At 44.5% G+C, this 19,279-nt stretch overlaps 1 protein-coding gene across 6 annotated transcripts in view; it reads right to left on the minus strand.

The window, feature by feature from the left end:
- Positions 1 to 3,940: 3,940 nt before the first annotated feature.
- Positions 3,941 to 19,279, minus strand: part of LOC144782386 (sodium- and chloride-dependent taurine transporter) — a 316,730-nt gene continuing 301,391 nt past the window's right edge. The window contains exons 14-17 of one of the 6 annotated variants that reach the window (XR_013601146.1): positions 12,555 to 12,725; positions 5,991 to 6,450; positions 4,722 to 5,879; positions 3,941 to 4,632 (exon numbers count right to left, since the gene is read on the minus strand). Coding sequence is in view for 1 of the 6 variants with exons in the window: in XM_078661713.1 (XP_078517839.1) it covers positions 6,310 to 6,450; positions 12,555 to 12,725 (312 nt within the window). In the remaining 5 variants the exon portion in view is untranslated. Of the gene's footprint in view, positions 6,451 to 12,554; positions 12,726 to 19,279 lie in introns of all 6 variants that reach the window. The other 5 variants (XR_013601142.1, XR_013601143.1, XR_013601145.1 and 2 more) reach the window with 5 other exon arrangements.

Here is a 19,279-nt window from a genome sequence, read left to right on the forward strand (position 1 = left end):
GACATTGTGATCCACGTGAGGTGTCTGGGAGTGTAACACAAGTGTTGTGGTGGACCAGTCACACCTGTGCAGGACCCACTATGACACCTGCATATGACCCAATAGGGTGTAGGGATCGGTGCAGGCATCACTATCCTAAAGGTAAAGTCATAAATATCCTATTCTCTTTAATGGTATGTATGCATTTCCAACATTAATAAAGGGGTGTAACAGGAAACGGCACATGGTCATGGCTGTGCTGTGCCTTTGTAATGCGGGTGGGGAGTGGGCATTGGTCAGACTTTCGTCCTGTTGGTGATGGTCCAACCAGCTGCAGAGGAAAAAACTGTGGAAGGTGAGAGAAGGAATGTGCTTACGTAGACAGAACCCCTTCTGGATCAGGTATGCCCTTCCATACAGGTTGGCCGTCCACAGGAAACTACCAATTGGCCACATTGACACACATAATAGGAACTGCAGTCAATCAGGGATTAATAAAGTGCTGCAAATTACCCGTGAGGGTCTCAAGACGCTAGTGGTAGGGTTTGAGTATTTTTTTAAAAGTTCTCCAATCAATTCAAAGTGGGACCATTCCTCTCCAGAACAGACAAAATTGACTGTGGCATTTATCAGGGTTCTGCGCAGCACCAAACGTTTGCATCACACCACTTGCTGACATCAGAGATTCATTCAAGGTCGACTATCATATGTTGCTAAGCGACACACTATTTCATGTTATGCCAGATTATAAATCTGGTAACCTCCATAATTTGTCAGTCTGTTCTCACAGGTCCTCTTCTGGAAACCATTCGAGTTGGTGCTGCCTCAATGTTGAGACAAAGAAAGTCCTGCTCCTGGGCCATTACAGTCCTAACCTCTTTCCTTTACTTTGGCCTGAGAAATTGGTCTCTCCACCAATCTCCCTAGATAGAGGTCACACCTTGAAGGGTCTCTTTTACAGTGACCTATCATTTATCCACACTAACTTTAGTATGTGGTCTTCCACCATGAACATATGCTAAAAGCTGTCCTGCCACAGCTCAGCTGCTCCCAGAACGTCTCCCCAATCTTCACCATAGTCATTGCTGTAATAGTTTGTATACTGTCCACCGTAATTTATCCCTCTCAAAACTCCACAAGGTAGAAAGCGATGCATCCTGCCTGTTGGTCAGCTGAAAATGGCATGACAACATCACACTGTCACAGAAGTCCCTCTATTCCCCCACAGTAAAACTACAATCTACCTTAATAATGCCCTTCCTAGTACATAAAACAATCCATGGTTGATCACTGTGTTGTCTCAGAAAACTACCTACCAACGAGAAACCTCGCATCTGCTAACAGATGTCTCTTTAATGTCCACCCAACTAGACACAAGAGATTCAAGTGTGAACGTTAAGGTCTCTTCCTGGTGGAATTCCCTATCACTACTCCTGAGACTGCAAAATGGCTTTGTCAAATTCAGAAGATCCTTGAAGAATTAGATACTCTCCATGCCATTTCTAAATTCAAATTCTTTTTCAAGAAAGTCCTCCTCTGCTGGTCCTTGAAGTCTCAGGGGCATATTTACAAAAGAAGTGACAGAGCGTGGCGCTAGCCTGGTTCGCTTAACGCTGTGCTACATCATGGCTGCACCGTTTTTACGAGAATACTCTGCACCCCTTAGTTTCTCCCTGCGCTGACTCTAAATTTAGCAGCAGAGCGCCAACCCAGGCACCCTTGCACCATAATGCAAGAGTGCCTGCATTAAGTGGAACAATCGTTTATGTGCAGGAATGTTCCTTTCCTGCACATAAACAATCTGAAATGGCATTTAATAACTTATATGTGTGCTGCTTTATGCAGCGCACATAGAAGTAGCAACTCGTCATTTTTTATGATTGTTTATGTGCAGGGAGATTTCCCTTCCTGCACATAAACAATGGTGTTTTGCTGTTTCTATGTGTCCTGCACAACGCAGCACACATACAAACAGGAAAAACAAAGAGAAATACGCATTTCTCCTTGTTTCTTCAGGGTAAGACCATGTTTTCCCTGGTCTTAATTTTGACGCTGCCCCATATTTACTCCACCCTTGTAAATATGGGCAGTGTCAAAATCAATCGGTGTTGCGGTAGAACGCCCACCACAACACCCATTGCCCGCCCCTTTCACACTAAGTATAGTGTGAAAGGGTGCCTTATTTACAAGGCACGGTTAAGCCACGTTAAGTGGCTCAATAGTGTCTTGTAAATAAGGCGATGCCCATATTGCCACAGGAACGTCACCAAAAGTGATGTTCCTGTGTCGATAGGGGCTTGTAAATATGCCCCTCAGTGTTGAAACACATAAAAGGCAAATCTTCTACCACAATCAAGTCGAACTGCAAATATCGGCGTGCGGGGGACCTACACCCGGCACTGATCGCCAAAATCGTTGTGACATAAATATATCAGAGATCATTATGGATATGAAGGACTCTTAACAAAGAGTAATGTATGATTCTAAAACAAATTAACAATATATGATAACTAAAAAAAATCTTTATGGAATTCTATATGTTGTAGTTTGTGATAAAGATCATATAATGGAAATGAATTATAAAGAAGTGTACCTTCACCACTGATTATAAATGGACCTTTGGGAACGGTGCACTCGATGTTTTTGACACTTTCTATTAATACGCCTGCTACCAGGCTAGCACCGTTATGAATGTTTACAGTAGGCATTGGCAGGGCTCAGGGTGGCCTTCATCCATAAAATACAGAGATAAAGCAGGGTATGGGTGACATAACTGGGATAAAAACAACAAATTCTTTTTGTAAAATGTCTATGATGATTGAAATATATCGAATAAAGACTAATTAAAGTGAAGTGACATAACTGCAAGGTTAAGGGTCAGCAGGATGGAGAAAGAGTGTCCTGGGATGAGATAGGTTAGCTTGTGAAAATGTGATCAGCCTTGTCATATTAGGGGATACTTCGATGTCACCCTAATGGTCATTAAGGTATTGGGTTAACAAGGCTGGGGGAAAGACTTTCCCCCCTCTCAGGGCACAAGAGACCTCCATTGTCTAGCAGACCCCACCAACTACATGCCTGCCACCAATCTAGCATCCCTTATGCTCAATATTGTGGGATCATCATCAGGACTAACAATTGTAACATTTGCTTGCCTGGTATACACATTTTTGTCACAACCGCCCAGGTGGGTGCGTGAGGCTCAGGGGATTTGTTTCGATTGTTGGAGACAATTTTTGATTCGATGTCTCCTGTTAAAAATCTGGGATATCCAATCGTTTTAACAAGGTCTTCGATCAGTTATTTCGAAGGCTTGGGGAATATCAACCCTCGAGTTGTGGAAGTGGCTCTGGGGAGTCTTAGATGAGCGATGTCTCCGCGATGTATAAACCCCTGTGTGAACTGCCTGATCGCAGTCACTGCCAGGCAATATTGAGCATAAGGGATCGAAACGTCGACTTTGTTAAAAGTGTTTTCACAGCCTAACTATTATGTTCTATTCATGTTGTGTCTAGCACTTATTTGGCACTACTTACAAACTTCACTGAATTACAAGTGGCCAGTAATGCTCCTTCTTGCCTAAAAATCCCTTCCCTGTGTGTTCCCAATATGGTACAGGAATGTGCCTGATCTATATTCCTCTATTTTTCAATTGATTAAAAAATAAAATACCCTGTCCGGCTGGACAGTGGTCAAATGTTTTATCCTTTTTCTTAATCCTTGATAATCTAGGGACCACTGTTGTTCTAGAAACGGTAAAACACTTGAGCATCAACCTAAGTGCACCTGCAGCGCTCAAATAGTACTGAAGCCCAGCCACTGGCCCAGACGTCTGCAGAAGAGAAGTAGCCATTTCAGAGGACACACTGTAACTCCTACTCTCAAGTATACTTTGTGCATTTATAACCAAAAGACATGATGCAAAAACACAGATTGTCAGAAAGAAACCAGCCACTCTGTCTTTTATATGTAGTATATTTTTTATGCCTACTTTGTGTTGGCAAAATAAAGTTTTCTGACTGACTGACTGACATTCTTCTTGGTCACTGTGGACAAACATGCAGTTTTTGCATTTCTTATTGCTAAAGTGGTGGTCCCCAATATTGTGAACATTAATTATAGCGAAGAAACATCACAAAATTTGAATTACACAGTAAGTGCATGAATGTCAAGATTGCAGGACATTTACACTAATGTTGGGTACATCTATACTCAGTAGATAAAACCCCATCAAGGTGGGCTAATAATAAAGCGATTGACGTGTGCATTACCTTAACTCTTACCGGATGCACACTCACACAGAATGAGTGCCAGTCCCAACCTTGCTTGTTACCAGGTAATTTCACAACAGGTCCAACCCCACCTTTCATCCTATTGATGTTGATAAACTGCTTGCACCCTGAATGATATAGTTATACATATCTACAAAGTTCGGCAGGTTGGTTTCTTTTCTCTGTTTCACATGTTTCTCCAAAATACTGTAAATGTCCTGTATTTAGCAGAGTTTGTAAGAGAATAGGGGAAAAAAATACTGGGCCCGATTCACAAAATGAATTTAAGACTCAATCCTAAACTTACTACTATTTTGGTATTCACAGGATGAACTCACTACTTTTGGTGTTCACAGAAGTTAGGATTTTGTCTTAAGTTTGTCTTTAGACAAACTTAAGACAGATTTAAGACAGACTTAAGACAAACTTAAGACAGACTTAAGACAGACTTACGACAGACTTAAGACAGACTTAAGACAGACTTAAGACAGACTTAAGACAGACTTAAGACAAAATCCTAACTTAAGTCTGTCTTAAGTCTGTCTTAAGTTTGTCTTAAGTTTGTTTTAGGTTTGTCTTAAGACAAACTTAAGACAAAATCCTAACTTCTGTGAATACCAAAAAGTAGTAAATTCATTCTGTGAATACCAAAAGTAGTAAGTGCATTCTGTGAATACCAAAAGTAGTAAGTGCATTCTGTGAATACTAAAATAGTAGTAAGTTTAGGATTGAGTCTTAAGTTCATTCTGTGAATCGGGCCCATTCTGAACATTTCAACTTATTCTTCAAAAATTACAGATCTTTAGGCACGATTACTTTACTTCGACTGAAATTCCTGGATAATACAGCAGAAGTATGGGGGTTTCTTCAAGCCTGATCCCCGGATATTTGGGTTTCTTAAAAAATTCTCCTGTGAACTCAAATGTCTCTGTACCAACCAGGGCTAGAATGCCAACCCAACCATGAAACATGTGTGACCTAACACCAGTGTTTCAACAGCTGAACTGGCCAGACATGACCTGCATGTAGCTTTAAGCATCATGAGCCTCAAGGGGCACTGGCGGCCTTCCACTAGCATGGACAGGGCAACATTTTGAGGGAAGGCCCCTCCTCTTCCCAGTAATAAACATTCCTTTGCAAAGCTGTACTGTAAGCAGACATGAAGTTGCTACCTCTGTTACTAGTTCCACCCTGAAGCCACCATCGGAATTCAGAGAACTCAAGATAAGGATACACAGATAAACCCTAGTGCACGTAGTAAATTCTGTAAACCTGGCTCTACAGGAGATGGATAAGTGGAAGCTGGTTTGATCCTCTCGTACAGCCAGTGTCTGAATGCAAGGAGTCTGGGGAAATTTGTCCAGTCCTAACACGCATACAGAGTCTGATATGCAAGGAGGTCTGGTGAAACTGGTTCAACTTCACATGCAGCCAGAGTTTGAGACGCACTGAGGTCTGTGGAAACTGGTCCAGTCCTAAACAGCAGCCAGAGTCCCAGATGTGACGAGGTCTGCGTAAACTAGTCCACAAATCATGCACAGCTAGAGTCCCAGATGCAAGGAGGTCTGGTGAAATAGATCAAGCCCTCACATGCAGCTAGAGTAAGAGATGCCTGGGGGTCTGGTGAAACTGGCCCAACCCTCACCAGCAGCCAAAGTCCCAGATGCGAGGAGGGCTGGGTAAACTGGTCCACAAGTCATGCACAGCCGGAGTCCGAGATGCAAGGATGTCTGGTGAAACTGGCCCATCCCTCACCAGCAGCCGAAGTGCCAGATGTGCGAAGGTCTGCTGAAATCGGTCCAGCGCTCACAAGCAGCCAGAGTCTGAGATGCACTGAGGTCCAGTGAAACTGGCTCAATCCTCAACAGGAGCTGGAGTCCCAGATGTGAGGATGTCTGATGAAACTAGTTCAACCCTCAACCGCCTCCTGAGATCCAGATGTGTGGAGGCCCAGTGGAGCTGGTCAAACCTTCTCGTACAGCAAGAATTTGTGGTGGGCGTAGGGCAGTGGAAGCTGGTCTGCATCTCCTCCCCCTGCACGGTGAACAGGAGAGAAAACTTACATCATGGTCTCCACAATGACATGGGTTGGCTTGGTGAAGTCTCCATTGGCGACCCCGTTGGGACAGAATGGGGTGGCTGCTTCGGTCTCCTTGGCCCAGCGGTTGACCTCTCGAGGGGCAGCCACTGATTTTATCCTCTGTAACAATAAGAGAAAGGGGTTGTTAGAGAGTGCCAGCGAGCTGGCATGCTATCTTCAGTAATAGCACGCCATAATCTAATTTTGCCCCATCTCCGATAGAGTTTCTGGTTGATGTGTTTAGGCATTCTGCACCTATGTGACTACTATAAGACAAAACATGTTGGAAACTCTTTATCGCAAAGTAAATTGTAAAGCAACAATGTAATTGGTAGACTATTAAAACTGCAAACTGTTGAAGACAGCTGTTAGGTATGCTGCCATTAAAAACAGTTCGAAGCGTCTCACAAAAGGTTAATGATATGTATTTAAAAATCACCTGTATAAACACCAGACAACTAACATTTCCTGAGGGTAAGTGAGTTCAAACAAAGAGAAAATTTCAATTCAGGAAGCGTAAAGAGTAAGTATTAATTTAGACAATGATAAGGAAGGAGTATCTGATTGCACAGAATATTTCTGTAAATGTTCTTGATTAATGATGTTCAAAAGCTTGTATCCCCATCCTTCTGTACTGCCAGCCCCCCGGATCAGATTTTATGTACTTGAGCGATCTTTGACCCTGTCCTCAGGCAGGTAGCCCCTCCAGCCGCCACACGGTCCTTCTGTGACGCCTGCCCCTGCCGACTTTGCCGCCTCGCTCTCGCCGCTGCCTGGGACTCCTGCGTGAGTCCTTTGCCCCTCTGATTCTTTCTCTCCTGTCCACACTTGTTTGCGCATTCTTTTGGTCTGTTATCCCCACTGTTGCGCCCTCTGTGCCCCCCTGCCCCCGTTTGCTTCTGTGTCCCTTCCCGCCGCTGTGTCCCTTCCCGCCGCTGTGTCCCTGCGGCCCAGCCCCCCGCTGTCCCATTCGCCCGCCCCGCTCCCAGCTGCTCCTCCCTCCCACAGCCCCTCATATGAGGGCAGCTTAGCGGCCGCGCCGCTGGCGCGCCAAAGGCAAGCACATCTGTGCCCGTCCGTGCCGGGACCGCGCCCAGCGCCAGAACCCCTGGCCCTCGCTGGAGCCAGGGCGCCAGACTCAGATACGACACCATCACCCTCAACGCACTTAACACTGGACGGCCACCCGCCTGCTACCGAGCCACCCCGAAGCAAACCCACAGACCCTTCACCTGCCAAGCCTGCAAATTCACCTGCCTCCCAACCTACACCCCGCCCGTCGAACCCAGCAACAACAACAACAACAACAACAACAACCTCAAATGCATCCTCCTCAACACCCGCTCCGTCCACAAACACGCCATCGAACTCTGGGTCCTCCTTGACACAACAGCACCGGACGTCACCTTCCTCACGGAAACCTGGATGAACGTCTCCTCGGCCCCCGACATAGCCATAGCCATCCCGGACGGCTACAAGATCACCCGGAGGGACCGCGTCAACCAAACCGGAGGAGGAATCGCCATCGTCTACAGGAACACCATCAGCGTCACGACCAACGCCGAAGACACACTCGCCACCGCTGAACACCTACACTTCCAGATCCGCACCGACCCCAAAACCACACTCAGACCCCCGGGCCCGCGCACACAATTCAGCGAAACCATCGCTGACATTGTCAGCCCGCACACACTAACATCACCAGAATACATCCTCCTAGGGGACCTGAACTTCCACATGGAGAACAACAATGACAGCAACACTACCAACCTGCTCGACAACCTCGCCAACCTCGGACTCAAGCAACTGGTGAATACCCCCACCCACTACGCCAGCCAGACGCTAGACCCAATCTTCTCCGCCAGCAACCACGTCTCCTTCAGCCACTCCACCGAACTACACTGGACCGACCACAGCTGCATCCATTTCACCTACAAGAAGACTACAACGCATCACCGTATGCTACAGATCCCCCGCCGATGCTGGAGCAAAGTCACCACAGACCAGCTTACCACATCATTGAGCCAGAACCCACCAGCCGACACCTCCGACACCAACGACGCAGCTCACAATCTTGCACAGTGGATCACCAACTGCGCCGACAACCTCGCTCCAATGAAGAACCCCCCAGGCAAGACCAGCAACAAAAAAACTACATGGTTCACCGACACCCTTAAAGACTCAAAGAAATCATGCCGACTCTCGAAAAAATCTGGCACCACAAACGGACGACAGAAAACATGACAGCCCTCAAGAACGCCACTCGCGAACACCACCAGCTGATCCGTTCCACCAAAAGGACATAATTTAAAGAGCGGCTGGACAACAACACCCACAACAGCAAGGAACTCTTCAGCATCGTAAAAGAGCTCTCCAACCCCAACGCCAGCAACAACGACATCACACCATCACAAGACCTCTGCAACTCCCTCGCCACGTTCTTCTACCGCAAGATCGCAGATATACACAACAGCTTTGACGCCCAGAGGCCGCCTCAAGTCTCCAAACCAACGACTCCCACCACCACCCTAAGCGACTGGACCCCCATCAGCACAGAAGACACCACCTACGTCATGAACACCATCCACTCCGGCTCTCCCTCTGACCATTGCCCCCACCACATCTACAACAAAGCAGACGCCAATCTCGCACCCCACCTCCGGAACGTCATAAACAACTCCTTCGCTTCAGACACCTTCCCAGAAATCTGGAAGCACGCAGAGATCAACGCCCTTCTGAAAAAACCCACAGCTGACCCTAAAGACCTCAAGAACTTCCGCCCCATCTCTCTTCTTCCCTTCCCGGCTAAAGTCATCGAGAAGACCGTCAATAAACAGCTGACTGCATTCCTCGAGGCAAACAACTCGCTCGACCCATCCCTATCCGGATTTCGAGCCAACCACAGCACCGAGACAGCCCTCATCGCAGCCACCGACGACATCAGGACCCTGATGGACAACGGGGAGACAACCGCCCTCATACTCCTAGACCTCTCAGCCGCCTTTGACACCGTCTGCCACCGCACCCTAATAACCTGCCTCTACAACACTGGGATCCAAGGAAAAGCGCTGGACTGGATCACCTCGTTCCTCTCCAACAGAACCCAGAGGGTTCTGTTGGAGAGGAACGAGGAACGAGGAGGCCGTTCCGCTCCATGGCCAGCAAGATCATCTGCGGCGTACCCCAAGGCTCCTCGCTCAGCCCAACCCTCTTCAATATCTACATGAGCCCCCTCGCCGCCATCACACGCAAACACAACCTCAACATCATCTTGTACGCCGACGACACCCAGCTGATACTCTCCCTCACCAAAGACCCAACCACCGCCAAAACCAACCTCCAGGAAGGGATGACAGACGTCGCGGAATGGATGAAGCTCAGTCGGCTGAAACTGAACTCAGACAAAACGGAGGTCCTCATCCTCGGACAATCCCCATCCGCCTGGGACGACTCCTGGTGTCCCACAGCGCTGGGCACGGCACCGTCACCCACGGACCACGCACGCAACCTGAGAATAATCCTGGACTCCTCCCTCACGATGACCAAACAAGTCAACACCATCTCATCCTCATGCTTCAACACCTTGCGCATGCTCCAAAAGATCTTCCGGTGGGTCCCCACAGAAACCAGAAAGACGGTCACCCAGGCCCTCGTCACAAGCCGATTGGACTACGGGAACACCCTTTACGCAGGAACCACAGCCAAACTTCAGAAATGACTTCAGCACATACAGAACGCCTCCGCACGACACATCCCTCGCCACAGCCACATATCTGACCACCTGAGAAATCTGCACTGGCTCACAATCAGCAAGAGGATCACGTTCAGACTCCTCACCCACGCACACAAAGCGCTCCACGACATGGGCCCTGAATACCTCAACAACCGCCTCTTGTTCTACACTCCTACCCGCCAGGTCCGCTCCACCAGCCTCGCCTTCGGAACAGTCCCAAGGATCCGCAGAGCCACCACCGGAGGAAGATCGTTCTCCTACCTGGGTGCCAAGACATGGAACTCCCTCCCCGCACACCTACGACTGACCCAGGACCATCTCACCTTCAGGAAACACCTCATGACCTGGCTATTCCAGCAGTAGCGCCCCCCCCCCCTCTCCCTTCAGCGCCTTGAGACCCTCGTGGGTGAGTAGCGCGCTCTATTGATTGATGTTCTTGGTACCCAAAAAAATCAGGGCGTCATGCTTCCAACATTCCATTTTCAGTCCTGTTTCTTCCACACAGTAATATTAATAAATGACACTGGGTCAACTCACAAGACATCTAGGGCGTAAATAAGGATTGTTCAACTTTTATGGACTTCTCAACAAATTTCAGTTATACTGCTAGGAAGATGACACAGATTAATGTTAGTACTGTCATGAATAGCCATTTACACATGTGGAAATGCACATATATACTTTTCCACGTGAGAAAATGTCGTACTGAGGTGGCTTTACAAATTCCATTTTTCTTTTGTCTGTTTCTCAGCAGGCAATAAATGTTTCTTTATGGAAGCAACACCTCTCCCCCTACACCCACCATCAATTCTGTGGGTGTCGCCTCTCATTTTTATCCTGAAAACAGATTTACCCCTGCTGTTGACAGTAGTAAATCTCAGACCATTTACACAGCTGCAAAAAAACTGTAAAACATTGTTGAATTCCCACAAATCTGCACATTTGCATTTTCATTAACGCTTGCAAATGGATCCATATGGAAATATCCACAAATAATATAAACCCTAAGAGCAGATTCGCTCAAAAGGGAAATGTAACACGCTGGTCGGAAAGCCCATTTGTGATTTAAAATTGACACTATTCCCGGTTCCATCAATAAGGAGTTTGCAATCATAAATTACGTTATTTTTCAATGTTTGTATATTTCGGTGTGGAGATACCTGGTTGAATTTGGCTCAATGTCTGTTGCATAAATATTCGTTAACTATAAGGCCCAGAGGCTACAACTAATGTTGTTGTAGGCAAATAATCACTACCCAGCGGCCTCACGCTAGACTTAATTTTCCTGATCAGCTCCAGGATGCAAGTTGTTACTGTTTAAGACTTGCACATTACAGTCCTCTGAAGATTTATCTGACTGGCTATGTGCTTATTTCAAAAGGTATTCTAAAGTGTCATACCCTAATTGTCCGCTAGATGTCCACCATGCACCACCATGCAATAAACCGGTTGCAAATGATGCATTGGCCAGAGAAACATTGGAAAGATCTGTATTTGGACCACCATCGTAAGCATGACCTTGTTGAAACAAATGTATACATTAGCTTTTCGAATCTTACAGGACTTACAAACACCCTGAATTAGCAAAACGTGACAGTTTATATTGCCAGAAGTTATTGTCATACATGTGTCTTTGTACATTGAACTATGCTTTCTGTTGTAAACAGATATATTCATATAAGGAGGAACATGTATAATACACTACACAAGATGTGTATATCAGACAATGGCATAACTGCTGCTAGGTGCATATAGGGGTTTATGCCTGCTACTAAAACTCTAAGAAATGTCATGGAAAAATTGCATACTTGACCACAAGAAAACTATGAACATAAGACCATGTTTTACTGCTTCTGTGCATGTGTGGGTATTTATAGTGGTCCCGATTCACAGAACTAACTTAAGACAAAATCCTAACCTTACTATCATTTTGGTATTCACAGAAGGCACTTACTCATTTCGGTCTTCACAGAAGTTAGGAGTCCTAACTTTAGGACTCCTAAATGCCTTCTGTGAATACCGAAAGTCTTAAAATTAGGATGTTTCTCAATTTAGTAGTATTAAAAAGTTAGGAGTCCTGACTTTAGGACTCCTAAATGCCTTCTGTGAATACAGAAAGTCTTAAAATTTACTACTACTAAATTGAGAAAAATCCTAATTTTAAGACTTTCGGTATTCACAGAAGGCATTTAGGAGTCCTAAAGTTAAGAGTTCTAACTTTACTACTAGTAAACTGAGAAAAATCCTAACTTTAAGACTTTCGGTATTCACAGCAGGCATTTAGGAGTCCTAAAGTTAGGACTCCTAACTTCTGTGAATACCGAACTGAGTAAGTGTCTTCTGCGAATACCAAAATGAATAAGTGCCTTCTGTGAATACTAAAATGATAGTAAGTTTAGGATTTTGTCTTAAGTTAGTTCTGTGAATCAGGCCCAGTCAGAGGTTCTCTCCAACCACACAACATGCACCTTCGCTTGGACTGCACCCTCACCTCAATGAGTGACCCTTTCGACTGGACAATGCGGATGACCACGACCATCGGGATACAGATCATGGAGGATAGAGCCAGGCACCAGCCCAGGCCGATCGACCAGTCAGGATACGTGTAGGTTTTGTTGTACGTCAGAGGTGTGTATTTGACCAGGGAAAAGATAAAGCAACTCTGAAACACAAAAATGGATGAAGAATTTTAGTTATGAAGGCAATGCCAACAGATGAAGCAGAGCATCCAAGAACTGCTGCCATTCCGTAAAATCCTGAATGTTAGAATTCTAGCACACTGTAGTAAATGTGCCCTCTTTTAGGACAGAGGAGCCTTGACCCCTGCTGCCAGCACCGGAAAGGGGAAAAATAAAATGGCAATAAAATGTACTTATTACCATTTAATTTTCTCTTTCCCCACTCGAGCTGAGTGTGGGGGCGGGGCTACTGGTGCTGACTGGCAGCAGGGGTGAGGTGCTCACTACACCAGTTTTTGCAGTGAATGTCACTTTGGATGGCTGTATTGCGATGGCGAAACTGACATGTGCAATGTAAACCTCTCCACACAGCTGTAGCATCAAGGAACAAAATCCAGCCAATGCTGGCACTGCTCTCATGCTGCTAACATCAGCAGCATTAGAGCAGTACCTGGATTGGTGTGTAGAATTAATGCAGACGCTGAGGAACTGAAGCATGAGGAGTCGATGACTGGAGGAGGCGGGCCAGGGCACCAGCACATGGGTAAGTGCATTTTTATTTTGCTTCTCATGTTTTATACTTCGTTATGTTTGGCTACTGTATAAGAGCATGTGTATTTCAGTACTCCCCAGTCTCTTCATTAGTAAACCCACACATTTTGGAAGTTCTGGCAAACATTGAGGAGCTCACTTAAGAAAACTGTTGCATCCCTGCATGAAAACAGTGATGCAACAGGTTTCACTGTGCCCTCCTTGCGAGGATGGATGTACCATATTTAATGTACAGTGCTCCATGTCGCAAGGAGTTACAGATATGTCAGTATTTATGACGTATCTGTAGGCGCAAAAGTGGCGCATTTCTGGGGCATATCTGAAAACAGACGCTACTACAGCAATGTGTCATTTCACATGGGGCAAGCCTCATGTGAAAGGGCCTGTGTCAGTCTTACGCCTGCTGTGAGGCAGGCATAAGATATTGATGCAGTAGTGTCCTAGAAGTATCGCAGTGAAATCTCATAGATTCCACTGCGCCACTTGTACGACCGTTTATTGCGGGGGAACGCCCACCCTGCATACATTATACCTGAAGCAAGTATAATGTAGCCCCAGGCCTTTACAAATTGATGCATCTGCTTTGATGCGTCACTTCATAAATATGGCACAATGTGGCATATTATTTACGCCACCGCAGCGTCACAAAAAGTGATATAACAGGGGCGTAAAGGTGTTCAGGCCTCCATAAATTGGGCTCTGAGTTTCCAGACCTAGAGCCAACTCCCTCGTCAATCTCCATTCAGTTTGTGTGGTTTTTATATAAGACTGCAGCCTCTCACTGATGCCTATTGACTAGAAACAGGTGAACTGGAATACGTATTGAGTCCTTTTTGGGGTGTAACACTCTATACATTTTTAAAATAAATAATGCATTGTCTGAATCAGATTCTCACCGTCTGCCAACATGAGACAAACCACTGGACAAAATATGTTTCAAAACCAAATTATGAAACGTCTGCACGCTTTATACATAAAAACAGGATCCATGGTGATTCAGCGATAAAACAAGGATACCACTTGCCTCTCATTTCCCATCCAGCATATTGTTCTGTACTTTCAACACAGTCTTTCGTGATGAATGATAACATCTGCAATGTGCCGATAAAGAAACCGCTCTCACTCAGTTGTTGGTACATAGTTTTTAATCACAGGCCATTCTTCTGGCTGAGCACAATGTGTCAATGAAACCTTTGAGTGGCAGCTTGTCTCTCTGAGGTTAGTAAGTAAGTGCCTTCTGTGAATACCAAAAATTAGTAAGTGCACTTACTCATTTTGGTATTCACAGAAGGCACTTACTCATCAATGAGTAATCGCCTTCTGTGAATACCAAAATGAGTAAGTGCCTTCTGTGAATACCAAAATGGTAGTAAGTTTAGGATTTTGTCTTAAGTTAGTTCTGTGAATCGGGCCCTGTATTTGCATTGAACCTGTAATAATGCTCTTTTGTCTCTTTCTCTATCCACTCAACTCTTGTTCCTGGAATGAGGTGTTATTGTAAATTACCGTTCTGAATTCTCTTGTGCGATGGTTCTGAAATTCGATGTTGTACCTTTGTTTGACCATTTCATAAGCTTTCAAAGAAAATAGATAAGGCAAAGTGAATAGTAAAACTGGGTCGGTCATTATTGATTATTGTAAATAATAGTTTTTAGAATATTCCCTTTGTTGTAGGTCTTCATGAGGGGGGCTATCCAACCTAAACTTCTGCCAAATCCCTGTCAACTCTCGGAATGTTCCGTCGGAGAACCAGATATGCGTATGGGCCAAAATTCAGTCATATAAAATAGAGGTTTAGGTTGGTTACGTGTGGTGATATTATCACCCATGCACTCTTATGCACCCTTCCGCTGTGCTCGCGCTATCACTGCTAAGTAGAATCAGGAGAATATCCTGTACAGAAAGAAATTATGCCACAGCCGTGAGAAAAGAGTGATTCTGAATGAGACAAATGAAGTGATAGTGGCTAAAACCACACAGGTGGCAACACACATTACAGAGGTGATACTACTCAGGCAGCCACTTTACAGTTCAAGCTTATAATAGATGGAAAATCTGCATTTAAATCTGTAGTAGGTATGGCCTGAGCTTAGGGTCTTCTTCAGGACATACGCGTATAGAAAGAAATCCCTCTCAATGCTGTCGCGACAATATCCTGCTGATAAGATGGGGTAACATTTGTAAATCTGTAGAGCCTGTAACACGAAAAGGAGTTCAATGAAATATTGCAATGGACACTATAGCAAAATGCCTTCATTAATAAGACATGTTGAGTGCAAAGGATGTTTTTATTTTCATAATGAGTGCATGCAAAGAGTCTTAAGAGTGAATGCAATATTTTGCATAAATGAATGAACAGAGCAGGTGACAACACTTGTGGCCTCAGTAAAAGGTCTCTTTTATTTCAGGTGGGGTGTGTTACTGTTGTATATTTATACTTACTTCAATATGACTACTTGGTGTCTGTAGTCCTTTCTTAGTGTTCTTATCTTACCAGTCTCCCATACTACCTAAGAGTGTTCTATCTGTGATGTGAAGATTCCAGCCTTGGCAGTTGTTGGTCTGGTCAGCTTTGAGGTTTACTGCTCTGCTGTCTTATCTTATCTTGTGACTTAATACATCTATCTTAATAACTGAAGGCGTGTCCTGCTGCCTACCTAACCTAATTACAACAGTTACTTTAGTCACCCTCCCAATCAGAATTATAGGATTCATGGGAACACATCAGATATGTTTGCTTTCAGCAGACGAAATCTGTGTGAAATCCCAGGAAGGAATGTGGAATCACTAGTTCCCATAATAGAATGGTGGGTGAAAAACTGCAGTGTTGTGATGCAAAAACAAGAACATTGCATTTCTCTGGGCTTCTTTCCAACATAAAACAGGTTTCGTCCTGGAAATTAAAACCCAATTCAGCACTTTGCAGCAGTTTCTGACACTTTTGGTAACACTGCACCGGCACAAGGTATTGCAAAATACGGCCCTTCATTTATTGCGTGGAGTGGTGCAATTTTCTTGGTACAGTGTATTCTCATGTCAGAACACGTCGGTAATGAAAAACGAATGTACTAGCACTGATAGAGGGCATTTAGTTATAAAAGTCTCAACAAAGGCACTTATGGGGACAGTAAATTCCCTGCGCTTTATACAGGAAGGAAGATTGAGGTCTTGCAGAGATCAAAAAGTGTTGATTTAATTCATCAGGATGGTACATTGATCAGCAACAGAAGTATTAGAGGTGATCCTAACATCCTTATCCACTTTTTCTATATGTTTACATTAGAACTTGTTTGTGTCTGCATATATATATTTAGAGAAATGTTGTATATTATGTTATGTTACTTCATATATCCCTTTCTCTTCCATTGGATACAAAATGAGCCACTCCAGAGTAGGTGTTAATCTTTGTTTATTTTTTGAGGTGACGAGAGAGTTGTGCTAACGAGAGACATAATTCTTATTTTAATTAAAAAAATGTATTGCTGGAAATTAAAATGTGTTTGTTCTAATGAGAGCTAGACAACTCTATTTCTCGTTAGCACAAAAAAATAAAGATAAACAGCAATCCTTGTATCCAACGGGAGAGAAAGATACTTCTGCAAAAGCAAAATAAAATGGATAAAGAGATGCAAAGTTAGCAGGTGTCTAAAGCATGAAGCATACCATGGACATGTTCTTCCCTGGAAAACAGATTTTGTGGACTTAGAGCACCTGAACTCAGGTTCCAAAAGGACAGGTGTGTTGAACTATTGAGCTGGTGATCTGTGCACTATTACACTTCTAGTGGATTGCCGAAATGGTCCTGTTTTACAGAGATTTTTTACGCAATTTCTTCAGAATTTCCTCAACTTCCTATTTAAATTTCAAGTAACAATTTGTTTGAAATTAAAATAGTAATTTAAGTGCAGTTTGCTTAAAAACCTACTGTAAAAGGGGCCTCCTCTGAAGAAGAAAATAACATTTTATGAGTCAATGAGACACTTACATGTGGTGGGTTTCTTGAGGGGTAGTTGATTAACACCAGGACGTTTTCTTGTGAACACCTGCGTCCCTTTTCAGGTGAAGAGAAGTCCATAAATGAGCATGGACCAAAACTCATGAAGGGGTATATTTACAAGGGCCATATCTCCACTCTTTTGGCTTTTAAAGCCAAAAAAGCGGAGATAAAAATATTGCCCTATTTACAAGAGGGTGCTAACATGCATTAGCACATGTTAGCACCCTTTTTTCCAACGCCTCCCTTTGCATCTCTAATGAGATGCAAAGTGAACATCACTGGGTAGTACAACCTTCTAAATATCGCTGATGTGTATATCGCAATATTTACAAGGTGGCCCACGCATTTTAGCATGCGTTAGTTGTGGGAAAAAACGCTGTTTTCGCCAAAAACTAACGTCTGCTAAAATCATGACTAACCCATACCTAACATGCGGGGTGGATTCTTGTGTTACGACCACATAATCATATCAACAAGCATATCGGCGTTTTGCAGGGAACATCGCTGGAATTTATATCGCCATTGCGATATGCGTTGTAAATACAGTGCGAGCATGACGATAAATTCCAGTGATAGATGGCGATAAATATAAAAGCGCTAAGCGCGCTTTGCGATATTTATCGCTTTCTGTTGTAAATATGTCCCGAAGTTCCTTATATTGTGGCCAATAAATATCACAGAAATAACTATAGCAAGGGTTTCCTTTTCCACCCCTCTGTCAGAGACAAGCTGCAATACACTTGTAAGTTTTTTTCAAATAAGGTAGCATCTAATTTCCTCTTTCTTTCTGGCAACTTCTAGGAATGTACCTTGCTTGGGTGTTTGGTTCGAGTCTTCATCTGACTGTAACAGATTACTCCAGTTCAAGCCTATTGAGCTGGATGAGTTACATCTTGTAATTCTGGCTCCCCCTTGAACAAGCCTCTCCTGGCATCTTGGCTCGAGGAATGGTGGAACAGATTCCGTTATTTGGAGAGCTTCTTAATAATTCTTTTGCAGTGGCCCAACTCGGGTGGAGGTGGAAACTCACCTTTGTGGTTGCATAGCTAACAAAAACTTTTCCTCGACTGTAACAAACCCGAGAACTACAGACCGATCTTGTTGCTCCCTTCTCTTGCAAAATTTGCAGAAAAAGACATCAATGGGTAGCTTTTGGGGTTTATTGAGGATAAATATCTTTTACATGCCACGCAGTCGGGGTTTCGCCCTTGGTATAGTACCGAGTCAGCCCTACTGTTGGCTTCGAAGTCCATGCATCAGATTATGGATAGACGGAACACAGCAGCTTTGTTGCTGCTGGCTCTGAGTGCAGCCTTCAGTGCCGTATCCCACGGCCGCTTACTTGAGTGGTTATTTTTAGGATTACAGGGTCGGTTACAAGGCCTTGGGATGGATGGTTTCTTTTATGCAGGGCCACACCTTTCAGGTTCTTTAGAAGCCTTTATGCTCTCAAGCTTTGCCGCTGGACCAGGGGGTGCGAAAGAGCCCTACCCTTTTCAATTTGTACATGCGCCCCTGGACGATATCGTCATACGCTGACAATATGCAGCTGGCATCACCCTGTCACAGAATTCTGTGGCTTGTTGAGGGGCTGCCAATCTGAGGTAGCATAATGGATGAACCTCAACTGCTTGAAATTTAATGCAGAAAAGACCGAGGTCCTCATCCTCGGAAGGTAGCTCTCAATTTTGTCTCCTGCTTCGTGGCCTGCATCACTTGGTTCCTTCCCTTCGCCAAAGCCTAAAATTAAACATTTTGACATTTGGTTAGATGAACATCCCAACGTTGATAGCCAAATTACGGCTTTATCAGGTAAATGTTTTGACATCCTGAAGTCTCTTAAGAACATAAGTCTGCTCACTGAATCGGCCCACAAGACAGTGATCCACGCAGCAGGGATTTCACAGCTGGATTACTGCAATATCCTTTATCTTAAGATCGCTCAGTTCAGACTTAGGTGGCTTCAACGTGTCCAGAATTCCGCAGCCC

The sequence above is a fragment of the Lissotriton helveticus genome, chromosome 9, assembly GCF_964261635.1.
Source record: "Lissotriton helveticus chromosome 9, aLisHel1.1, whole genome shotgun sequence".
Lineage (NCBI taxonomy): Eukaryota > Metazoa > Chordata > Amphibia > Caudata > Salamandridae > Lissotriton > Lissotriton helveticus.